The sequence below is a fragment of the Desmodus rotundus genome, chromosome 4 (assembly GCF_022682495.2).
Source record: "Desmodus rotundus isolate HL8 chromosome 4, HLdesRot8A.1, whole genome shotgun sequence".
NCBI classification, from domain to species: Eukaryota; Metazoa; Chordata; class Mammalia; order Chiroptera; family Phyllostomidae; genus Desmodus; species Desmodus rotundus.
The window spans coordinates 150,858,623-150,884,204 of record NC_071390.1 but is presented as its reverse complement, the minus strand read 5'-3'; the positions used below and the strand labels follow the sequence as shown (position 1 = coordinate 150,884,204).

The 25,582-nt window shown below is 50.3% G+C and overlaps 2 protein-coding genes across 2 annotated transcripts in view; one reads left to right on the top strand and one right to left on the bottom strand.

Moving 5' to 3' along the window:
• Positions 1–2,970: 2,970 nt before the first annotated feature.
• On the top strand, positions 2,971–7,400 carry RASL11B (RAS like family 11 member B). Its single transcript, XM_024573766.4, has 4 exons — positions 2,971–3,250; positions 3,851–3,907; positions 5,056–5,132; positions 5,937–7,400. Exons 1-4 carry the CDS (start codon positions 3,109–3,111, stop codon positions 6,405–6,407), a joined length of 747 nt encoding a protein of 248 aa, XP_024429534.1. The 5' UTR covers positions 2,971–3,108; the 3' UTR covers positions 6,408–7,400.
• A 5,855-nt stretch (positions 7,401–13,255) lies between these two features.
• SCFD2 (sec1 family domain containing 2) overlaps positions 13,256–25,582 on the bottom strand; it is a 318,320-nt gene continuing 305,993 nt past the window's right edge. The window contains exons 8-9 of the mRNA XM_024573767.3: positions 24,410–24,529; positions 13,256–14,654 (exon numbers count right to left, since the gene is read on the bottom strand). Of these exons, the coding sequence (XP_024429535.2) occupies positions 14,562–14,654; positions 24,410–24,529 (213 nt within the window). The 3' untranslated portion in view covers positions 13,256–14,561. The remainder of the gene's footprint in view (positions 14,655–24,409; positions 24,530–25,582) is intronic.

The window sequence follows — 25,582 nt, the reverse complement described above, 5'->3', positions numbered from 1 at the left end:
CATAAGGTATTTGACCTTGGAAGAATTTTTAACCTGAGACTTTGCTTTCTCATTTATAAAACAAAGTGAAATGCAGATGGCGACAAATTACTTGATACTGTTCCTATCTGATGGTGCGACCTATGTCCCTGCCACTCGCCCTTTAATTTGGGTGGGCTCTGTGACTGTGTGACCAACAGTACACAGAAGGAGGGACGCTATGCTGACTTCCATGCAGGAGCAAGAGCTTCCTGAAAAGCCTGGCAGCTTCCGATTCCTGTCTTAGAATACTCACCCTCAGGGAAGCTACCCACCATGCTATGAAGGAATCTGAGCTACCACACGGAAAGGCCGAATAGAGAGAGAGAGATGCTGGCTAGCTCCAGCTGTCCTGGCATTCCAGCTGAAATGCAGACTGTGAGTGGAGAAGCCATCTTGGATGTCCAGCCCAGGTGAGGCTTCCGAGGACTCCAGCCCCAGCTGCTACCTGACTTCAACAACGTGAGAGACCTTGAGTGAGACCTACCCAGCTGAGCACAGTCAACTCACAGAAGTGTGAGCCACTAAGGTTCAGGGTCATTTACTAAGCAGCAATAGGTAACGCAACTGGAAACGATGATATCTACCTTACAGAATTGTCAGGAAGGTAAAATGAGATTTTTGTACACTAACTCCCTAATCCACAGCCTGGACTCAAACAAGCCTTCAGTATATATCGATTCTCCTGCCCCTTCTCCTTCCTTTTTATTAGTTCTGTGAATTTCCAAGAAGGGGTGACTCTTAGCATCATCATTTGAATGTAGGGTAAGGTGGAGGGGGGCTATTTGCTAGATGTTTGGAATCTGAAGAGCTCCCCTTTCTTTTCTCCATCTTTCTCTTGCTGCTTTCTTTTCTGTGTTCTTTAAAGTACAGACAGTTCATTTAGACCTAAAATAAGAATAGCAAATTCAGCCTTTGTGTTTCAGACAGAAAAATCATAGGCTGGCTGCAGGCTCACGGGAATAAAAATCAAGCCCCAGAAGCATTTTCGCGTCAAAGCAAAATTCTCCTTGACAACTTCTGTCATGTCTGTATGCGAGTATGTGTGCGTGTATAAACAGCACTTAAACAAAAACTGTAGACTACATAATTATTTCACCATGCAAGCATGATAGAATTACAGGCTTTGGGGGGAGGGGCTTAAAAAGCACACGGTTACCTGTAATTATAGTCTTGCTATATTTGATTTTATAGCACAGCAAAATTAAAATTTGATTTAAACCATACATAAAGACATGGTACATATTCTAAATGCTCCTTTCCCCCCTCCTTATTCAAATGGCTGAACTTATTTAATTCCTGTGACCTCCATAGAAGCCAACCTTTTATTTTATTTATTGCTAAGGCTGTGTGTCTTGCCAATTATGTTGTCTGTCCTAGAGTACTTGTTACCAAGGCCGTCTGTGATTACCTTTCCTCCACCTTGAGTTCCTGAGAACACCTTAAAGGAGGTAGGCAAGAGGGTTCACCTCAGTCTGAACTGGGTCAGCATCATAAGTTCCATCAAATACCTGGTCAATTAAGTTGAGGGTGGAAGAGGGAATCAAACTAGATGCCTCGCACGTGGAGATAAGAGAACTGGCTTATACTTTTACATTTCAACCTTTAATATGGCTGTGGATACAAAGCTACAGTGTTTGTCCCTAGGATGAAACCTCTGGAACATTTGGGGGCCCCATGGTTGGAAGGGTCAGAGGAGAGAGGAAGGGAGGGAAGTCGTCAACCTGTGTGTCTGGGGACATTTTGCAGTCAGATGCAGCTACAGAATATGGCTTAGCTGGGGAGTGGAGCCTGCTATTAAAGATGGCTTTCCCTGGAGCTTGGGATTTTATGAGGGCGAGCACACATCTTCCTTGGCATCAAGTCACTTTACTAACCTTGCCATTCCTTATGACCAGAGACGAAGCGCGGACCCTTTCCGGTTTCTGTTTCCCAATGTAGTCAGTATCCAGACACAGCTGGGGTAAGTTTCTTTCCATTTCAGGGCTCTTGTTGGAGGTGTGACTGTGTGTGAGGCGCTGGAAAGCTTGTTCTATAATTACTCCTTGATTTGCCTCTGGGAGTGCTGTACAAGCAGGACGGTCTGTGTTCACGTGAGCTTGTCAGAGGGTAAGAGATCCGCCGCCGTGCGGACAAGACCCAGAGAATGTGGGTCTCCCGTTAAATGGGTGGCATTATCTTGCCCCAAGTCAAAAGTCCCATTTTAGGAGAGTGGTTATGGGATCTTTGTTACTGACTGCCATTATAGGCAAATCTATGATACGGGATGCCACCCCAGATACACCCAAGTCAGTGCAATCACTCCCCAAATTAATGAGACGCACGATGCCGTGATGCCGGGCAGCAGGACCGGTTCCTAGACCTCGAACGCTCACACCCACGAGGCCCTAGCCTCCCCGGCGCAGGTTCCCAGAGGCTGGGCGGGGTTGGGGTCGAGAGGTTAGTGGGCTGCAGGGAGTGGGCGGGCAGGCTGGGCACCTGGTTCGCGGGGAGGGGCGGTGGTTGTTGGGAAGGGCAGATGCCGGCGAAGCGCTCTGAGACCTGGACCATGCCATGCCCAACCCCAAGCTGAGCCCTGCTACCCAGCACCCGAGGCGTCCCCAACACCTCAGCCACAGCATCTGCCTCGTGCGGGCGCAGCGGGACCCCGGCCGGCTCTCAGTGCTGCCCTCCCCGGCGCCCGCCATTGGCTGAGCCGTGGAATCTGGCCCACACGTTGCCTCCCTCGGGCTCGCTGCTCCATTTTACCCGCGGCTCACGGGGCCCCGCACTGGCTCCCGGCGCCCCTACGGGCTTGGCGCTGGGGGCGGGGCCTCGCGTAGGGCGCCCGGGGATTGGCCTCGGGAGGCAGGGGGCGGGGTCGACCCTGGAGAAAACAGCGCGCGCAGCCCGGGTGCAGTCCCAGGCAGGAGTCTGAGCCCGCTCGAGCTCTACTCTGGGATCTCTCCAGTACTCTTTTTGTTGTTGTTGGGTTTTTTCTTTCTACCGCGGAGCCCCTCGGCCGAGTCCTCCCGCCCGCTTCCTCGCAGTGCGAACCTCTTCCCGCCCCGCAGCTCCCGTCCCGCGCGGAGCAGCCCAGCCGGAGCGGAGATGCGCCTCATTCAGAACATGTGCACCATCGCCGAGTACCCCACTCCGGGCAGCGCCGCCGCCGCCGATTACTGCCTGGGGGCAGCGGGCCGCCGGCTGGTCAAGATCGCTGTGGTGGGGGCCAGCGGCGTGGGCAAGACCGGTGAGTCCTCGCGCTCTGGCGAGAACCTGCTTATCTGCGGCGCTGGCTCTGGGCGGCCCTCGCTGGGAATTGCGGGCAAACGAGGTAGGGGAGATGTGAGAGGTGCAGCTGCCCCTCCGGAGGGACCCTAGCCAGCATCTCTTCCTACCCCCTCCTTCAACAGATAAGGGAAACTGGGATCCAGAATGGCCAGGCGACCTTCCCCGCACCACCGACGCAACAGGGATTAAAACTTTGGGGTTCTTGAGCCTCTGGCAGTGCCTAGCCCAAAAGGGGACTTAGTCAACGTAATCCATCCTCCAGGCCTTTAAGATTAGAGAGACGTTTGTCTGCTGGAAGGCTTAGGTGCGGACGCAGCCTGGCTCAGAGGAGGGGGTGGACCAAATGACCCTTTCAGCTGGACAGAGCTATAATTCACCATTCCTTCTGGCCGTCTGTCCATGTGTCTGGAAGACGGGTCGAGCTGGGAGGGTAGGAATTTCACTTGGTGGCTGGTCGGCTTTCTCTGGGAGTTGCTTTCTAGGCCGGGGGTGGGGTGCAGATCAGTCTAACTTTAGTGCCAGGTTTAAGCCTCTTTCCTTTCTCTTTTCTGACCCGTAGCCCTGGTGGTCCGGTTCCTCACCAAACGGTTCATTGGTGACTATGAAAGAAATGCAGGTGAGCATATAAATTTGAGGAAAATACCATCATCCTGCACCAGTTCTCATTTTTCAGTGTCTCCCAGACAGGCTCCTTCAGAGTGACAGTCAGCATCAGGATCTTGCCACATCCAACTTAGCTTGCCCCCTCCCATGTCCCCCCCCCCCCCCCCCCATAACTGCCATCTGGCCTCATTCCATTCCAAGCCCATTCATCATTTTATCAAGTGCCTGAAAGTATTCCCCTTGGTATGTTTTAACTATGGGGACCCTGGTTGGAAGCACCCTTTGTTCTGAAGAGCCTTTCCCTTCAAAACACTCCTGCAAAAGTCATAAAAAAAAAAAAAAAAGTTGGTCTGCTCCTCCCCCCACCCCTATCCCTCTCTGCTGGCTGCCTTTCAGAGGTGACCTTTTAAAGCAAAGGCCAAAGGAGAGCAGTTGTAAACCTAAAGTTCTTTTTTCTTAACAAAGAAAAATGACTAGAATTTTAGGAGAGTTCCTGAATAAATAAGAGGACACTATTCAATCCCTGTGATTAGAACTACCCATTGGGGAGGCTTAAGGGCTTTCGACCTATGTTCTGTTAGCAAATTGTTTCATTCCTTAGGCCATATGAAGTACCTGCAGGGGATTATTTGAAATGCCCTATATAAACCATCCCACGATAAGGCATGGCAGCCTCTGCTTTGATGTGGGGCTGGCTATGGTTATGTCACATTTTTACTTCAGTTGGTAATGTTGGCTATGCATTTATAACAGTATTTGCCGAACAAACCATTGCATCTAATAGCTAAAATACAAATATATGTCAAAGAGTGATAAAGTACTAAAATAAAATAGAAATCCCACACATGCTGAGCGAGAAAATTTGCTTTAAGGAAATATGCTACATATGGAAGCTCTGTTTAAAATTAGACAGATCAGCTTCCAGGAACTTGCAAACTTTGCCTTGGTTTTAATAAATCCTCTAATGTGGGATTAAAATTGCAGTTGTTTCCAAAAAATCTGAATTAAGTCCATCGTCTCAGATAAACTATAGCTTATTTTTGTGCATTGGTACAGGTTGTATTTTCTTTCTAAGTTAAAGAAAAAAAATCCCACCGTGTTTTCAAAGTTGTACAAGAAGGATGAACATAATGTTTTAGGGTTTCTTTTTTGTCTTGGTAGGTAATCTCTACACCAGACAAGTCCAAATAGAGGGTGAAACTCTGGCTATTCAGGTTCAAGACACTCCAGGTATTCAGGTAAGCAGCTGTGAGACGTGTGACTAAGTCAAGGGGGAGACTATGTGGCTGTAGACCTGTTCACTTCTCAAGGTACCTCCTGCTGCAGGAGGAAGGAAATTTGGGGAGTGAAGCTGAGGCTTTTACGTGTTTGACACTTCAGTTGTGTCTGGCTGATGGTCAGCCTTAACCTGGCTTAATTTGGGGGATTTGGCTGAGGGGCAGAAATCTTCCCTTAGGAGGATTCTACCCAGCAGGAAAGACCAAATCAAAGGCACTTGGAATTGGCAACGTTTCCTTGCTGTGGTTAAAAAGATTACTTTTTACATTTGTGTTTGCCATTAAAAAAATCAAACATGTAGGTATAGTCTCCAAATACTTGGAATCACTTTTTACTGTGGAAAGTTACTCTATAGACAAAAGAGCCATGCTAGTGTGTGTGTGTGTGTGTGTGTGTGTGTGTGTTTTCCCTCTTGAACTGGGCAGTTATCCAGGTTTAAATGCTTCCAGCTCCTATCTTTACTTCCCCAGACTTACTGTCTAGCCAGTTAATTTCCCATTTTATGCAACTACAAAGTCTCTCTGCATGGAGTTCTCTGCAGGTCAATTTTCCACTTGAGTGTGGTGAGCTGCACTGTTATTTATTCCAGCTCCGTGCAGCTGGATCAACATATTGTCAAGAAAGCTGAAGTGTGTGGGGATATAACTTGTTTATGGCCTGCGACCTGGCATTACTGTAAAGGGCTCTTTTGAATTCTCCATCCAGCCAAGCCAGGGCTCTTTTCTGCACTCGCCATTCACCTTGCCATTACCCCGCTCTTTCAGGTCCACGAGAACGGCCTGAGCTGCAATGAACAGCTGAATAGGTGCATTCGCTGGGCAGATGCCGTGGTGATCGTTTTCTCCATCACCGACCGCAAGAGCTATGAACTCATTGGCCAGCTCCACCAGCACGTCCAGCAGCTACACCTGGGCACTCGGCTGCCCGTCGTGGTCGTGGCCAACAAAGCTGACCTGTTGCACATCAAACAGGTGGACCCTCAGCTTGGACTACAGCTGGCCAGCATGCTGGGCTGCTCATTCTATGAAGTGTCCGTCAGCGAAAATTACAACGACGTCTACAACGCTTTCCATGTCCTGTGCAAAGAAGTGAGCCACAAGCAGCCACCAAGCAGCACGCCGGAGAAGCGAAGAACCTCCCTCATCCCCAGGCCCAAGTCGCCCAACATGCAGGACCTGAAGAGGAGGTTCAAGCAGGCCCTTTCTGCCAAAGTGAGGACTGTCACCTCTGTCTGAAGCAGAGGCCCTCAAGGGGGTTTGTTTTTCCCAGGAAGAGAGTCCGAGGTTCTTCCAGTGTAGGAACATTGAATGCTGGCAGTAATTCATGGTTCCAGAAGGGGCTGGAGCAGGGAGGCCAGGAGGGCCTGTGGAACTGGTGCGGAAAAGGAAGCACTGTTCTGAGCAGGGGGGACAGGACCGATGAGGCTTGAATGAGCCCACTGAGCCACTCTGTGAATATGTGAAATGTACTCCATGTCTTTTCCTGTGGAGGGGGAGGGGCACACTTGCTTTGGATTTTGTCCTTAACTGCCTTGTAAATGATGGTCCGTTGTAGTTTCACCAAATATGTTGATGTGATTTGCAGTGGGGATGAAAGAACAGATTAAGCTCTCAGAGGCTTTCCGTTTCTTTTTTTCTTCTTTCTTTTCCTTCTCCCACCTACCCTGGCCCCAAAGGAAGAATTGCTTTTCTCTTACAAGGACGATTTGCATTTCTGGAACATTATTCCTTATAGATTGACTTTCTAACCTGAAGGGTACCCAGATTTCTCTTTAAAGAACAAAGAGGAAAATATTTCCCCATCCCCCCAAAAGGGTGGACTTTATGGGCCAGAATGTTTTGTACCCAGACATCTGTAAGTTCCTATGGCCCGACACGGTGGCGGCTGCTTAGTCGGGCCTGGGTTGTGTGGTTGGGAACTCAAACTCTTCAGCACCGGACTTTGAGTAGTTGTGAGACTGTATAATTTTTTTTTAAAACTGTTGCATTGGGTACAGAAAAAAAAAATGTGTCCCTCGAATTTGGTGTGATTTGTGTAAACGGCGCATGGCGATGACCTTGGGCTGCTTCCCAGGCCTGGTTGAGTCATGGCTCAGGTACAAAAACTGCCTTACAGCGAGTGAACAGATGCACAAACCCCTACACAGATGCACTTTAAAAAGCCATTCATGCTTTGGCTTAAATTGTAATTAATTTATTTTAGGTACAATAAATCTCATTTTAAAAGAACAGATGTCTGACTCGGTCTTCATTGAAACGCTCACCTTTTGTCCTTCAAAGAATTACTCAGTATGTCGGGTATGTCGAGATGGGCATCACGCCTTCCAAGGGTTATCACATAAATGTCCCGACCAAAGAGGTGCATTGTGCTGTTACTCTCACTTTGCAGATGAGAAAACAGGCCTACAAGCAAGTCGAAGTCTTGTCAGAGGCCACAGCCTGTGAGTGTTCTAAATTGTAGTTGGCCACTTTGTATTCAAGAAGAGCATGTCTCCTATTTGTCTCCTTTGTGACCTTCCAGCAGAACCAGACAGGGCTGTGGTTTAGACCGTGAAGACATCTCGGCTAAGCCTTGAAGATACCAAGGCTTTGGCACGAGTACTGCTTCTCCACACACGCTGGCTTTGGCAGATCTCTTTTTTGGGTATGCTGCTTTCAAAAAGTACTTTGTTCTCATCGTGGAAGCTTGGAGCCATGGACCTGGGTCGTTTGGGAGCCCCTCCCCCGTGGCTCCTGCCACCAGAGTATGTGCTAAAACTGCCAGGCCACTCGTCTGTGTCCTTCTGGGCCAGAGAGACCTTCCATGCAGGCCAAGTGAGTCTCCCTCTTTACGGGCAAATAGTCACCCCGGTGTTCGGATGGTGCTCGCGCACACCTGATCCTCGCTCCTCAGGAGAGCCCCGCGGGGGGTGTGCAGGAGAAACACTATTTTACAGCTGCGAGAGACAGGCTCTGGTTTTGGGGGATGTCCTCAAGTTCACACAAAGAACCTGGAACAGTGTCTTCAGACTAAGTCGTAAACTTAAAAATAAGAAGGCATTTAAATGGGAAGGCAAACAGGTGTTTATTTGAGCTATTCGGGAATCGATATTTCCGGAGACAAAGAAGATGGATACTTGTGAGAAAGGGAAGGGGAACAATTACATCAATAGAGGGAGGGCATTTCAGCCGGTGCGGGTAACAGAGCAGAGTGATGTTAATTCTAAGCGTTTTTAGTTTTCAGCCCTGAGGTCATCTGCACTGTAGTCATCGTGGTATCTTCATAAAAGTTCTTTGGGACACAAGGTTGCTCAGGCCCAGTGCAAAGGTCATTTTGCCCTGTTTAACATTCCAAGTTTGAGGTATAAGGCGTGCAAGGCAGTTCCTTGGGCATAGCAGCTCCAGCTCTGTTTTAAAGCGGCTCCATTTACACTATTGTTTACAATATTCAGTGTTCTCATTCCTTTACAAGATTTCATACATAAGATGCTATGGCAAATACAAAGTCATGGGAAGGAGAGAAGCAGCCAAAATAGCTACTGAGGACCCACTATGATATGGTGCCAGGCGTTAAATCTGGTTTCTCACAGTGTTAATGCCCTGCCTGCTCTTGACAGGGTTTTGGTGATGCCCCGAACCCTCCTTTATATGGAGGGCGATTTCCAATGCTTCAAGCCTAACTCAACCTGTGTCGGGGGCAGGGACGGAGCCAGTGCTGACATGGAAAGCATTTCGATCAAAGGCAATGACAAGTGTCTCTGACCAGCGTCTGCTCACTTTTATTTCTGTTCATTCTATGCGGTTGTATTTATAATGTCCAGTGAGCGAGAGGTTAATCTTCGTATGCTTAACAATGGTCTTCTACCCAAGTCCTGGAATTAAAGATAGAGTACTTTCCAGTGGGCTTTCTCTTGCAAAGGTGCTGGGCAGTGCCACACTCCCTTTTATTACAGACACAGGGCACCGTCCCCTCTTCCCGTCTGTCCCACACATATGCAGACCCCCGCAGCCCCCTCCTAATCCCCATCTGGGCTGCGAGCTGTGCCTCCTGGTACCCATGGCTGCCCCTCGCCTCCTACTGCGCTGGCCTCAGTTTCTCATACTTTACCTTGGAAGTCTGGGCTGGAAGGGGTCTGAGAGCTCTGTTCCATCCAGAGAAATAGAGTGGTTTATTCTAGGTGACGGGGCGGGGTGGGGAGAGAGAGATGGAAACCACACGAGTCCCAGCTGTGTCCACTGTCTCATAAACTTTAGTTTCATGTTTTATTACCTTTGCTCCTCTCATTATTAGTGCAATGTCTCTTAAACCCTATTTCTCTGTTTTTAAATTGTTTTCTTTATTTTTAAGATTCTTTTAATTGGTCCCTTACTAAAGGCATAGACATAATTCTTAAAACGGACTACGAGGTGGGCATCATTTCTCTCATTTCACGGAAAAGGCGATCTGAGGGCCGTGGTGCACACAATTGGCTGAAAATCCCACGGCCCGAAGATGGCTGAGTGTGGACTCAGGTGCAGCTTTGGCTGCAAGGCTGTGTTCTGCCTGCCTTCCTGTGGCACACAGTAAGCATTCAAACTGTTTTTAAATTTCTGAACTACGACCAAACAGCACTGAGCAACCCCCACTCCAGCCACCATGGGGGAACCCCTGGCACCTGGGGAAGGGAAAGGAAGGATGTGTGTGTAGAGTGGGGCAGGCGTGGGGTGGGGGTGGTGGAAGTGGAAGCAGGGGAGTGGAAAACGGAAAGGATTAGAATTTATTGAGCATTTACAATGTGCCAGATTATAAATTATCTCCTCTAATCTTTTGAAGAATCCTGTGAGGAAGGATTCCCTGGTAAAGATGAGAAAACTGAGGCCTGGAAAGGTTAAATTACCTGCTTAGGGCCACACAGGTAGTAACAATGACTGTGTCTATGTATCCCAACCCCACACAACCCCACAATCCATCACCAGTCCCTCTAAGGAGACGAGCAAGGGAGGCTCAGAAGAAATGGCAGGTTCAGGACTCGCCCTCATGTCTGTCTGACGTCACAGAATAGACCCAGGCAGCTGGCTCGCAGCCTCCCAGCTCTGCTGCTTTCAGAGGAGGAGCTCTCCTCTTTGTCTTCCACTCGCAGGCCCTCCCTGCCCTGGCCTGCATTCCCCGTCCTTTTCCCAAACTTTCTGTTGCTACTAGGAGCTTGTGGCTCCTCCCTGGCCCGAGGCCCACCTCGCTGCCACAGCCACATCTGCTGTTGCCATCAGCCGGCTGTTCTCGGGCCTCCAGTCCCAGCTCGGTAATAAAGACATCCAGGCAGGGGCGGGGGCCCAGCCCACAGCCCGTCTGCCTCAGAACCGGATCCTGGTCTGTCGTGATGTCTGGCTTTCCAGTTTCCTCCCTGCTGCAAATCAAAACCATTCCCAACACTTTGTAGCCTGCCCGGCGTGGAGCAGAGCGGAGCTGGCTGACCCTTCTCGGCCCTCCTGGCCCCTCGCCCACCGGCAGTTGCACGCTCAGCCCATGGCCCACCCAGCCAGCCCCCAGCTATGGGTGTATTTACAGTGAGCCCTTCATTCTCGTGAAAAATGGGATTTCAACATTCACCTTACATTCCAAAGGGGGAGAAAACCAGCGTGTTTTCCGGACAAATGAACAAGCTTGTGGCAACTCCCTCAAAACGGAGCAGTTGGGTGACTAACTCCTGGTCCTGCCTCTGCGCCTGTGGGGAGGAGGGGGTGCCTCTCGTCTGCCCAGGAGTCAAGATGGGGCTCTGGGAATGGCCCGGAGGGCGCTCACTGTAGGGCTCTGCTTATTCATTCATTACAAACAACCCAGGAACTCTGGCGTTTCCTGTAGTCCCTTCAGCGTCTAAAGAGAGAAGCTTCCAGAAAGTCCTTGTTCTCATGACTCTCCTAACCTGGTGAGAAGAGAACAGGATTAGGTTTATCACCGATTGTAGCAAGATCTCATGCTCCCTTCTCAAATACTCTCCATCATCTGGTTTTGTCTTTTAAAATTCCCTTTAAAATACAGATGGAGTTTCTTCACGTTCCTTGAGCAGGGATAGCTGACAACACTTGTAATACTGGATTACTTGTTGAGATTCTGTTCTGGTCAACCGTGTGAAATGAATAGCAGGGGTCATGGGGGAAGCTTGGCGGAGTGCTTTGGCATTGGGATGACATTGAAATGGGGGCCCTGGTGTAGACGGGGCCGGCTCCATAGGCCCTGGCCTGTGGATCAACCCTTGGCTGACGCCACTTCCCAGCACGTCCAAGCCCTTCCCTGTGCGCACTTTGTTTGCCAGGAAAGTGGACTCCAGAAGGAGAGTTTACAAAGGCAGAAGTCAATTGCTACAGAGTATTACACCTCTGCCAATTGTGTTTAGAGAGTGGCCTGTAGGTTTGGCAGAGGTTTGCATTTGTATGGGCTTGCTTTGGCTCTGGCTGCCTGGGGTTTGGGGGGTAAACCCTCAGACTCAGCCAGAGAGGAGAACCCAGCATTGCCACTCAGCTCAGCCTCTGAAGCCACCTGTAGGTAGCAGACATCTGGGAGGGGGAGGATCCCTGGAATTGGTACATTTGGATGAGGTTCAAATGCCCGTTCAGGGGGTCAGTCTCAGAGTCCACACGTTCACTTCGAGGCTGACATTAGCGATGGAGAAAGTTCGTTACGTCAGAGACACAGGCCGCCTGTGCACGCTTTAGACGTTTACTGCCACGCGGTGCTCTGACACGCTCTCAGCCAGCTTGCCTGCGCCATGTTCTTTCCAAGTCTAATTAATTCTTTTAATGCTCACAACAGCCCGAAGCCGTAGGTCCTACCACTGTCCAACTGCATAGTCAACTGAGACCGGGAGAAGCGAACTATGCCATACCGTACGGATGGAGAAGGCTTCCGGAGGCTCTGCCAACAGGCCAGTGCGCTGTTTACCGAGACCCCTCTTCTTCCTTATCTGGTGAAGGCTGCTTGCAGGATTTATACCAAGTTTCCATTACGTCCCTGCTTTTAACTGAAGAAGCAGTGCTCTGCCCTGTGCCTCCTACCTTCTTATTCAATCCAAACCCTGGTCACTTGAAACTCCTTCCGTCTCATTTTCTCCAAAGCCTTCTACTACCTGATTGCCCACCCCACTCAGTTCCTCCAACCAGCGACCACAGAGATGGGAAAAGATGATTATAAACCCAACTTCTGACATTTCCCTCCACCCCCCCGGAGGCTGCCTTTGGCCATATTTAACATAGTATTGAGAGCGTTATTGGGATAGAGTAACTGCTTAATGACAACACTTACAATCAGGAACTTCCCCCTTTTATCATCTAAGATTAGAGGCTTTTGAATATTCTTCTTTAAAAGAAAAAATTAGCCATGGCTGGCGTGGGTCAGTGGATTGAGCACTGGCCTGTGAAATGGAAGGCCACAGGTTCGATTCCTGGTCAGGGCACATGCCTGGGTTTCCAGCCAGGTCCCCAGTTGGGGGTGTGTGGGAAGCAACCGATCGATGTTTCTCTTGCACATATTTCTCTCCCTTTCTTTCTCCTTCCCATCCCCTCTCTCTAAAAATAAATAAAGAAAATCTTAAAAAAACCCACCTCATTAACCTGCGCATTTCAAACAAGACTATTTTCATTGTGTGTAAAATTTACTGCAATAAAGTAGACAAATTCTATCAAAACAAAAACTCAAACAATAGGATTATGAGCTGCTGAGTAGGCTATAGTTAAATAAATATTAAATAAGAATATTTGAATATATCTGTATCTCTATCTATCTATCTATGAAGAGCAAGACTCCACCCTTCTTATAGCCCTCTCACTTTATACTTCTTCCCAGAGGTAGCCACTGGTTAGCAGTTTTTGTATTTCCAAAAAGCTTCCTTTGCAGAGAGACAGATGGTTTAACATTTAACCTTGAGCAGAGCCTCACCCAGGGCGCGATCGCCGGGAGAGGCGCCAGCTGCTCAGTCTGTGAGAGCCGCAGAGTCGTGGATGCGTCTGGCTCAGTGCACTGCCCTGGCGGGAGCCCGCAGAGCGCCAGCCGGTGCCAGGGGCTCACGCGGTATTAGGGAGTGAAAGGAATGACTGACTGAATGAACGAATGCAGATTTGAGACACACAGCAGGTTACTTCTTAATGTTTTTTATTTTAGAAAATAGTGATTTCTTCTTTCATTACCATTTCTTTTTGGGTACTGCCATTTTCTCATTCAAACTCACACTTCCAGATTAGCAGGATGGAAGGGGCACTGAGGTGTCCAATTCTGGGCACCATAAAAGAACTGGTGTGAGGTGGAAAGCACACTTGGATGAAAAAAAGTCAGTTCTATAAAACCTGCTTAATTACATCTCAGAATGATTTCCAACCTCATAGTTTTTTCATGAAATGACAGTGTTTGGTTGAGAACTGAGAGACACATGCTTTGATTTACATTTTATTTCCTCTACCTGTTGAATCCACACTAGACACTGTTTCAGCTTTATCTCCTTCTACAAATACCTTTTAGAGACGCTAGAAATTTCCATCAACCACACATCTACAAATGTCTCAGTTAATTTTTGCCAGAATTCTTATATAATTTCACTAGGTGGGTCTAGGTTTTTCTGCTACGGCCAGAAGAAAAATTTAGACTTACAGAAAAGAAAGCTTTACATTTCAATAAGGACTAAATCACAAAGTCACAGGGGCTCAGGTCCAAATGTAGACTCCCTGGGACCAGATACCTGCACCAGGCTTTCCTTCGGGATGGGCGGGGGGGGGGGGACCTTTTACAGGCAGAGAGGGCCCTCCAATCAGCCTTTTCCCACTGTGGTTCCCAGAAGGCTGGTGGCCCGGCCAGCACACAGGCTGGCACAATGTGGCCCTTTGTCACCGTGGGCAGGTGGGCGGCTTTACAACCAGAGCAGCCCCAGCCCATTCCCTCTGCCTGACTCCCCTTCTCAAACTTGTCTCAGACCAAGAGAGAAACAAAGCTGCAGATCCCACTTGGAATGTCCCCTCCCTCAGTAATGTAATCGTAAGAAAAAAACAAAGTTTCCTCACATTTATAATTCCAAAGCATGTCTAACTTCTTTTTGAGCAACTGCGGATCAGAGGGCTTATAATCTACCAACACTCCCCAACGGGCATTTATTTAGAATTACTGAACTTGCAGGCAGAATCAGGAAGATCACAAATAGAGGATTAAGAAACAATGGGAATTATTATGAATTAGGCCAGCTGAAAGACAGTTGACAGCTTTAGAGGAATGAAAATAATTTTTTTTAAAGAATCAAGAATCCAGCCAAACCACTTCACTGTGTGGTTCTTGAGACCCTTTGGACAAAATTCAGCCATACCAGGGACACTGGGTGTGGAGGCATATCTTGAATGGTGACAGATAAGAGTGTCGGCATTTCCTTCTCGGATGGATCTGGTCTTCTTAGGAGATGCTCAGGAACCCAGATCTGGATGCAGCCGGTCAGTTGCAAATATTAGCTCAGGGATGTTCGGCGGCTTCAGGAGTCGAGTGGACAGCACGATTACCTGACAACAGGAGGGGCACACGCAGTGCAGACAATTAGGGAGCGATCTCAGGTTATCAGGTGATGAGAAATAAAATGCAACAAATTTCTTCGGGTGTAGGTGTGGAGTGGGTACTGTGGGAAAAAAGGCAGAAGGCAGCAGCTTGACGCCGCGGGACGCTAGTGTCCTGGGTAGAAGGATGACTTGCAGGACAGCGGGGTTGTGTCTGCTGAACCTTTAACCAATGGGCACTGAGCATGGCCCATCCCAGACACTGCCTTGCTGCTGAACTGAATTTGATCATATTGTCGCTTTGCGATCCGGTAATTTGACCTTGATGTAGAGGTTTCTCCCTCCTTCCGGGAGCCTGAGGAGGTCTACTCAAGAGGTAAATGCTGTTGTGGGTGATAGTGATGATGACTGTATTAATTAAATAGCAGAAATGTACTGTTTCATAGTTCAGGAGGCCAGAAGTCCAAGGTGTCGCTGGCATGACTGGTTTTTTCTAAAGGCCCTGAAGGATGCCCTGTTCCGCGCTTCCCCCTTAGCTTCCTCCCATCTTCACACTGTCTGGCCTTCTGTCTCTGTCTCTGTCCAGATTTCCCTTTTTCATTAGGACACAGTCACAGGCTCCCTAATGACCTCATCTTAATCTAATCATCTACAAAGATCCACTTCTTTCTTTTTTCAATTTAAATATTTTATTGCTTATTCTATTATAGTCGTCCCACTTTTTCCCTCTTTGCCCCCCTCCACCCAGCCCACCCCCCACTCCCTCAGGCAATCCCCACACCATTGTCCCTGTCCACAACAAAGGCCCATTTCCAGTTAAGGGCACATTCATAGGTACTAGGGGCTCAGACTTCAACATCTTTTGGGAGGGGGATATAATGCAACCCATAGCAACGATATGATAATGATGATATCAGCTAATATTTATCAGTCCTTATGATGTGCCAGCTCTGAGGATGATCTCATTTACTATCCATTTAACTTTCTTAACAACCTTACAAAATAAATGTATTATTCATATTTTTCAGGTAAGGAAAATAAAGTACAGGAAGGTTAAGAACCTTGCCCAAAGATACAGAGAGAGTAGTTAAGTCGGGATTCCAACCCAGGCAGGCTGGCTCCAGCATCCAAGCGTCTGTCTGGTCGCTCCTCTGTGGTCAAGGGCTCCGGGCAAGGCTGCTTCTTCTCCCCCAGTCCACATGGACCTTTGGGCCTCTCTGGCCTGTCCTTGTGAGAGGTGACCCTTCCTGCTTCCCTGAGTCTGGGCCTCTCCTCTGGGGCAGGTCTGTCTCTGCAGCACAGGGGAGCTTCTTGCCCAGGGTGGGGCTGTGATATGCTGTGTAAGAGCTGGAGAGGTTCTGCACAGGCAGGTATCGAATGCCACTAGGTGAGAAGGTGACTATGGGAAATGAGGAAGGAGGTTCTAGAATCAGAGTTCCAGAGCCCAGCACCTGAGTGAGGACGATTGCAAGGCCTGCATCTGGCCCAGCCTTCACCTGGCCGCACTGCCTGGCTGTGCCCCTCGGGGAGTACAGGTTGATACTGCACACTTCACTGTCTCCCCTCCCACGCCCCCAAATTGTCCCAGGTGTAACCAAACCAGTGAATTAACCAGCTCCCACTTCCCAGCTCACTGGTCAAAAACAGTCCACACACTCCACTGTGGAGCCAAAGCAGATGGCGATGCAGTCAAGGTTGGAGGGGAGAGAAAGAAGCACTTACATTTTTCTTATTGTTAAAAAAGTGAGGGTTATTAAAATTTCTTCTGTTTAAAACAAAAATTAAAAGCAGCTATTTTACTTTTTCTTGAAAGAGAATTATTTTTAAAAATATATGGTTAATGTCAGCCCAGTCATATTTTTGGCAGAAAAAATACACTAAAATCTGTGCTCACATCTTTCCTTGAAAGCTGCAAGATGAGAGTTTGAGAGCAATGAGTGAATATTTGCGTCCCCTGCCCCCTGCCCCCCATGGTGTAGATGGCACTGAGATATGTGGCTCTGGGGAGGGTCTCTCCTCACTTCTCAGGGGCTTCCATGCCAAGCTGAACAGCTGGCTAAGAATGGTGGCTCCCCCATCGGACCCCCACAGAGCCCAGCTCCACCGCTCTGCCCTGGGGAAAAGTCACTCCACTCGGAGCCTCAGCCTGTCTGTCCCGGAAGGAAAACAACAGCCCCACACTCACAGCATTGCGGCAAGGCTTACATAAGGTCAAGTGCATGCAGCACAGTGGGGCTCAGCAGTCGTGAGCTGCTATTTTATTGTGGTTTTGTGGTTGGGTCATAGACCTTCTTTTCAATCTCATGAAAGCTAAGAAAAGTATGCATATATTCATACACAGAGGACTCTGAGCATGGTTTCAGTGGTGTTCATAGACAACTAGGATTCACAGAGCACAAGTTAAGAAACACTTATTCAGATATTTTTTAAAAACGCACGCATAAGAACAAAAATCCTTGGCATCCTCTTTGGTAGCAGACTCTCGTGAGGTACTAGAGGCCAGTGTAACTAGTGTGCCAAGGTCCCTCTTCTGCCCTTGTGACTTGCCAGCCCCCACCACCATTGCCAGCCTCTGTCACCCCTAGTTCCAGGGCCAAGATGGCAGACTCTTCTCCAGCTGAGCTGAGGGCAAGTGTAAAGGCTGGAGTGAGTCTCTCAGGATGCTGAAGTCTTGTTGGCAGGATTGAGGGCCTTGGAGAGAAAGGGCTACGGACTCAGTAGATGCTGACCCCACTGGAGCAGTGATACCTGGGCTGGAAGAACCCGTTACTCTCAGATTATATGCTGGGCTTCCAGCCACCCTGACAGACACTCTGGGTTTGGTCACCTCCACTGAGCTGGAACCAAAGACCAGGCCCCACACAGCTAAACAAGCAGGTAGGCACACAGCATGTGGGCTGAGCTGGGGATGTCCGGGGCCTGCTCTGTGGAGGGTGAAGAGAAACAGATGGGAAAGACGGCATGTGAGTAAGTTAGGAGGTGTGGGAGGAGGGGAGAAAGCAGTGCTGGGGGCAAGCACTCCCGCAGGATAGTACTGTGGTCAGGAGCACAGCCTCAGGCATGTCCACGCTGGGTTGGACCCAGCTGGGCCACTTTCCAGACAGATGACTCTGGAGAAGTTGCTTAATCACTCTGAGACTCAATTTCCTTGTAAAGTGGGAATAGCGACACTCACTTCACACAATTATTATGAAGATCAAATGTGAACATATATGTAAAATATTTAGTATGATGACACGCTCTAGAGGGGCTTAAAAATGGTAGCTGCTACTATCGCCTCATCCTCTGCTGTGTTCCCTGTCTGGCTCCTAGACGTCCTTACCGCCCCCTTCCTGCCCTTTGATAAGCCCAACCAACCCCCTTAGAGGGCATTTCGGGATTTTAGAATCTGAGGACTGCTCGACACTCCACACCCGCCCCCTGCCACCATCCCACTCACCCTTAGTTCCACATTCTTGCCACCCGCAACCATACTCAGCTTCACAGCTGGAACTCTGGAGATGCTTCTTTATGTGGAACACGAGTTCCATCATACTTTGCCTGAAGACCTCTGAGTCTGCTCAGGCATCACTGCCTCCAGGAAGCCTTCTCAAACATCTCCTGCCCCCTCAAGCCTGACTATGTTCTCATGGCTGTTGGTACTACCCTGTCTTCCCTGTTTCCTAACTGAGTCTTTTCATTGTTTTTTAGCACAAGGCCTGGTCCAGATCCTTGATGTAATGAGAGGGGACGGTTCAATGAATGAACAAACCACTAACACAATGAAGGAGGCAGTGAGTTGAGCACCATCAGTGGGCCGTTTCTCTAGAAAAAGCTCAGAGAGCTCTGGGTAAATTTGTTTTAAATCAGTTCAACAAAAAGCTTATTTGTCTAAAATTCCTATTTTGAAGAACAAGCAGGATTGCACTGCTAACATTTCTTTTACAATATAACAGTTGATGGTCCTTAAGCATTGTCCTATCTTAGGCATCTTTTGGTTTTCAGACTGCTTTTGAGCATTTTCAGAGGTTTCTTTTTTTTCCCTTTCAACTAATGGCATTTCTGCATTACTTGGCTAAAATAATCCTTAAAATCCTAAAAAATAAGGTAAGTGGGGGGAAAAGCACTAAAAAAGTCTCAAAAATGATAAAAAGCTTGAGAGTCTGAAACTGGTCTGCGAGATAGGAAATATAAATTTTATAAATACAGTAATTAAATGTGTGATATTAGGCAGATTGAGTGCTAGAGAATTCCTTTTAGAGAATGGGCTTTTCCCGGGTAACCAAGGGCACTGACGGAAATTCCCATCTGTGAGACAGGGGTAGCGGGGGAGGACACCAGGGTTCCCCAAGAGCCTCGGAGCCAAGTCCTGAAATCAGCCTCGGGCTCCAGGAAGGCCCTGGCTCAGCTGGAAGAGGGACGGTTCCGTCTTTGTTCTCAGCCTGGGGCAGGAGCAGGCTGCCCTGGGAGAGCCACCCCATCCCTCTCACTTTCCTTCCACTTGCCACTTCTCCAGGCCGTCATTATAATTTGTAGGTGCCAGCACCTTCCGGTTCTATGTCTGCTGAACACAGAGGAAGCCAGGCAGTCCGGGATTTAGAGCCTATACCCTCTGATTTCTAACATTGTGAAGTGAAAAGAGAGCAAGGAATAACATTTTTTTCTCTCATTTTCTTTTAAACTTGGGAGATTCTTCCCAGGAGGAGCACCCCGCACGTGCACAGGTACCGGCACGCATCTGCATCCATTTGGTGAACTGGTTCTGAGCACGTACCATATTCAAGCCCTTATTCACCCACACACTCACACACCTGTGGCAGACATCAAGCCTTGTTCACGAAACCGGTGGGGCAGTGGATTAACCAAACGCACCTGACCAGGCCGCCAGAAACCTCCTTGAGGGCTGCCTCACCTGCCTCCGCCTCAGAGGTCACTGTGCTGTGCTTGCGTGCTCTCCTAGCTCGGCTAGTGAGAAGTGCCAGGCCCCCTCCTCATCTTTGTCCCCTCTGAGGCTTTTGTTTTATTTTGCTTTGTTTTTTTAAGAGCAGGATGACAGTTATGGGAGGTGCGAGGGTGTGGAGGGATCGAGCAAAAAAGAAAAAGGACTCGTGGACATGGACAACAGTGTGGTGATTTCTGGGGCTAGGGGTGGTCTAAGGGGACTAAATGGCAATGGAAAAAAATACAATTAAGAAAAAAGAAAAAAAAAAGTCACTTGACTCCTCTCCGTGGGCTTCCCGTCAGCTTCAGACTAACCCGGAGCCAGGTAGGTCTCAGAGCCAGGAGTAGGTGGCCTTGGACCCCTGAAGTGGTGCAAAACTGTGTGAGCCTATTTCTGGGTCTAGTTTTTAAAAGGTTACATTCTCTCCAAACATCTGGCCCCAGGAACGGGGCACCATGTGAACGTGCGGGCAGCACGCACGAGCCTACGGAGAGCGGCGGACGGCTGGGGCAAGTCACCCGCTTGGTCATCCTATCTCCTGAGCTGGCCTGTCCCTCTGTTTTCTGGGAGAGCTGCTCCCTGTTTTTTTCCTCCCACAACCCCAGGCTTCTGCTGGCTTCCTGGCCACCACCCAGCTACAGAGTTCAACCCTTGGGGCTGTCTGGGCATAGAGCCCCGCACTGGGCTGCGAGGGAGCAAGGGAGCCTGCGGAGCCTCCCACCTGTGGCTGTGGCTGTGGCTGAGTGCGGTGAGGTGGGGCGAGCTGCCTCTTTGACCCTTTTTTATTCGTAGTCAAGAAAGAGGGCCTTCTCCAACTACCCATAATTCCATCGTCAGCATGTCCACCACCAACCCAGCCGAGAGTGGAGAAAACACCCATTTAGAGTATGGTAACAGTCCCATGGGAGGAGCTGGTGTGAATATGGTCTCTGAGTTCTACTGTTTCGTGAGACCCCTGTCACATTTGTGAAAGAGCACTCATTTCTGGATGTGCCATTAATGGATTCTGTCAGCTTCCCTTGAAGGGCTGATCCCTGAATACCTTTCTCATTTCGGCTCACAGCCTTCTCCTCCACGCCCGTGCCACCTGAAGGAACCTCCCCTCCAGCTGTTCCCACCACAGCACCTGCGTGCTCCCGGCACGTATCTCTGGCTGCGGTTTTCGTGTTTTGTGTCGGCCACTCACTACTAGAGTGTGAGGTCCCTGGAAGCAGGAACATGACTGGCTTGCTTACTGTTCCAGCTGCAGCACGAAGGCCAGTGCCTGACGCGGAGCAGACGAATAATCCACCAGTCCACTCTAACAGACATGCTCGTAACTTCCTGTTCGTGGGTCCGAGCACAGTCACGTAGGTATTAAGTGGAGAAGATTTGGGTGCACAGCAATTGATACAAAAGAGTGGTTTCAGTTGTCCGTAATCTCAGCATGAATCGACAAGTTGGTATAGTCCCCGGAAAAGTCACTTTTATCTGTGCTGCAGTCACACAAGTAAAGGCTCTAGCGTCCAGTACCCGACACCCAATGCACAATCATGACACCCAGCGCCAGGCTCTGTTCGAGAAAACAGCGAATAAGACAGCGAAGAGTGCAAAGGCCCGAGGTCGGAAGGGAGTGACAGTAGGGCTGGGGTGGAGGTCCTGTGGGAGGGCCTTGCAGGCCATGGTGGGGATGAGGATGAGGCCCCGGTCACCTGTGCACCGAGCAGGCCACAGCAGGGCACGGCTCTCGGGTCCATCTGAGTGCAGAGAGGGGCACCCTGGGGTTGAGGAGAGCCGCCACAGCAGCGAAAGCACTCTGACCCCTGTCACGGGCTGGGGTGGGGTGGCTGTAGAGACCGAGGCTACTCAGTTTGGAGAAGAGCCCAGCTGGCAGGGTTCCTGTGGGAGGGGGATGAGCCTGATTTGCTTGTAAATTCTGGGCAGCCCGATGCTAGGCCCACACTGATGAGTGAGAGCTCCGAGGAGGCCAGGAGGCCGGTTGGGACTCGTCTAGAGGAGGCGTAGGGCAGTCACACCAATGAAGCCCTGCGAGACTCCAGGAGGCTGCTGTGGGAGGGGCAGATCCTTGTCACTGGGATGGTCGTGTGGACGCTGGATATTAAAGACAGAAGGAGTAGTGAAGTATCTATCGGATACGTATGTTGTCACTGTTTCCACTGATGACCAAGTCCGAGTGGCTCTCTTGGTGGCCAGAGGTGTCTCTGAGAGTCTTGTGCTCAGCTCTGCCTTAGCTCACACCAGTCCTCCAGCAGCAGCAGCAGCGAGTCTAAGCACAGGGGGCTCTGGCGTGCGTCTAGCTCGCGTGCAGCCAGAGCAGCGAGGCCGACTTCTGCACTCCTGAAGCAGGAGGCTGCTCGTGCCCCAGGTCTGGGCAGAGGGAGCTGCAGAGCCCGGGTGGCCGGGAGTCTGCGGAGCTCTGAAAAAGGGAGATCTGCCTCCACAGGGCTGCTCAGCATGCACCCAGGTAATCCACCTCCTCTCAGAAACCTGGAGGTCGAAGGGCATGAGGAGGAAGAACTTCTTGAAATCTCTCTCTGGCTTGTTAACTCTCTGGGGACTTTTTGCACAAAGGACAAGGAGCAGTTAAGGCGGCTCCTTAAGGCCATGATTCTTTGAGAAGCTCTCTCTGCAGATGACTGAGCACAGGTCAGATTGCAGCAAAGCCACCGCAGATTCCGGTTTCTGTTGTCAAACTCAGGTCACTCAGCTTTGAAAACGTCTGCATTTTATCCTTTTAGAGTGGGGATTAACGTGTCTGTCAGGCTGTTACAATGCGTAACTGTTCTGAAAAGCTAAGAATTTGGTTCGCCATGTTAGGGGCAGTGAGAAGCGTGCTTTCTGATTGAAAAATAAAAGTCTTGCCGAAAAGGCAATAGCTCATTAAACAGATCCTTAACGCTGCTGACAGAGAGGTTGTCAAAGGAGGCAGAATTTACCACGTGATCAGAAGTTTCACCAGCTGTGACCATGACATGTGAGAGTAACGGCAGAAAGGGTCACAGCCACTGACTGGTCACTCCCCAGCTCAAGAATCTCCCGTAGTGCCCTAGGTGCCGGGTCCCATTTCTTAGCTGGGTGTCTGGAGAACAGTGGGGACCAGGCCTCCTCAGCTTCACCAGGTGGCCCACTCCGGCAGCACCAACCCAGTCCTCCTGCAGCCAATCAGGACACAGACCACAGGCTTATGGAGCTCCCGCCGTGTGCTCAGGCCTGGGGAGCCCCAGCCTCTGTCCTCACGGAGCTCATGTTGGCTTGAGAAGACTAGGCCGGCAAGTAGGAAGCAGTGAGCGGGCAGCCTGGTGCTGCACCGCACAGTATGGATTTTGGGTGCCAGCAGAGATGGAGGAAAGGCCTTGGAACAACAAGTAGGACCTCACAGAAGGCAAGAAGGAGGGTACACTTGGCTGGCTGCTGTTACCATCACCGGTCGCGGTCATAGCTGGTGAGACTTCAGTAGTGGGTTGAGTTGGGAGACAAAGAAACCCAGCCCCGGCAGCCGGGCTGGGCTGGGACCCCACCTGGTTTCTGTGAGGTGGTGAGCAATTTCCTGCACAAGCCAGCGGCCCACCTGGAGCACCAGCCACACCTCTCTGTTTCGCTTTCTCTAAACCGTAGAAAGCTGCTCAGCTGTGTGCAGAGGTGGCACAAAGCCGAAGATAAGTCCCCAGAGGCCAGTCACAGCTGGGGGTGGCATGGGCGGAGAGAGTGTGTGAGAAGATGTCCCGGACTCCCGGTTGCCCAGCAGCACGATTCGGAGGTCCTGGGGCCCCGAGGCCCTGGCCTCAGAGACACACAGCAGTGAGGCCACCTCCGTGAGGCACTCTGCCTGGGTGTTCTCCGTCTGCTGTTCCTCTTTTCTGACTGATCCCCTCGCTTCTGCTTCTTGGGATCGCCTCCCGCATAAACCACCTGCTCTCCCATCTCTGTCTTAGGGTGTCTTCGGGCGAACCCACTAGCACAGGGTTTTTGTCTTACTGGGTTACAGGCTCTGCTTCCCCGACCAGATCAGAGCCCCCCGAGCCAGGGGCTGTCCTTTTCCTGGAGTCTCTCTCCTTGGTGTGCTGCGGCCTCATGCCAGGAGCCTCAGCTGCCCCTGCAGAGCAGGTGGGCGGCCCCTCGGAAGTGGCTGATAATGACCGTGGCTGCCATGGATGGCGGGGCAGGTACCGGGCACCGCTCTAAGCAGCACATTCTCTCCACTTACCTTGTTTAAGGTTCACATGACCTTGGCCCCGGTTCCTAAATTAGAAAGCTGGGGGCCTTTCTCTCCTAGATCACCTGGCTAGTAAAACGTAGCGGTAAGGTTGTAACTCAGGTCTGTAAAATCAAGAGGTCCATGTTCTTAACCACCAGGTCACTTATTTGGGGGTGAGGTGGGACTCGACAGGAGGCTAGAGAGGAGAGAAATCCTACACTTGTCATTGTTTTCACAGTGCGCCTTTCCCCGCTCCTCCAGCCAGGCCCTCTGACTGCCGCAGTGGGGAGGTTGTCCTGGGAGTTACCCTCAAGTACCTGGAGCCTGGAGGGCAGTGAAAACGCTTGAGGGATTCAGTGCTGATTGGACACTAGAGGACATACGCAGGAGCTGGGAATAGGGACAATGGCATGTCAGCCCTCGGAGCCCAGAAGCAGGACAGGACTGTAAAAGGAGAGCCCCCACTTTACCCCCACAGGGAGGATGGCTGGCCTGGGGCAGGCAGGAGAATGTGCCTGGGGAAGGAGCAGGTGGGAGAGGAGAAGTCAGGATGGAGATGGGAATGCCAGGAAGTCCAACGAAGGGCCCTCGCCCACCCTTCCCACTCCTGCCCCAGGACTCCCATTCCTATCACCGATGACTCCATACCTGGGTTCCTGGCTTCAGGGATGGCACAAGGTCCTTGATCATCTTGGCTTCAGAGACTGTGACTCCGCCTACCACGAAGAGGATCAGGAGTGGGTGGTCGCTGGGATGAGGCCGGCTCACCTGCAGAACAAACCAGTACCAGCTTCACACAGGCGTCGGTGCTGCGCCCCATCGGACGTGTGCGGGGCCCCAGGGCTGCTACCCCCATAAAGCAGGTGAGAGGGATGACCCTTAGAGAGATTGTGATTTGTTAGCAATCAGATGTGCAGGTGGTTTGTGAGCCCACGGGCCAGGGAGATGCATAACAGGTCACCTTATTACAGTCTTTCAAATAAATACTTTATTGAAAGAGAAGTTCAAGGAGTGGGGGCTATTAAACAAGAAGCCTGAGGACCAACTCATTCCTTCCTTTCCAGTCTTCATTCTCAGCATAAACGTGCCCCTTCTTTGTTACAAGGCTGTTTATTTCCTGGGCAGGGCCTGCCACAGCCTGTGGTTTACCTATTTGTGTGTTCCCTTGTTGGCCGTCTCCTCTACTAGAACATAAACTCCACAAGATGGGGACCTCGCCTGCCATTCCCAGCTGAATTTCCAGCTTACCTAGGGCAGTTTTGGGCACCCAGTAGGTGCTTAATAAATGTCTGTGGCATTGATGAATAGTGGAAGCCCTGGGGAGCTGGCGGTGAAGGGTGTAAAAAGATGGAAGAGGCCAGCAGTCCACTCTGGAGGAGCTTACGGACTAGTGCAGACTTCACACCCTTACGTTGTGCAAACCAGCCTTTGCTTAGGACTTACTCTCCATGCAGCGCTCCACTAGAGGCTGTGGGGAATTCCTCCTGGGGCCTTACAGTCTCACCAGTGAGGCAAAGTATGTTATAAACAAAAATGAGAGTCACTCACAGGAACCTCCCAGGAATGCAAAATGAACCACACACTGACTTTGTGACTAATTAAAGGGGACAAGAGGGGCTCCTGAATTTCAGGCAGCAGTTTGTGCACTATCTGGAGGCCAGGGATGGTCCGTGGAGGCGCCGCAGGAGGAGGGGTGTGAACTGAGTTCGGGAGGCAAGCGTCCACCAATGGGGCGGCAGGCTGGTGGCCCAGCCTGGGCCTGGCGCACAGGGTCACTACAGGAGGATGCTGCTGCCTGCTCGCAGGGCCGCTGAAGCCAGA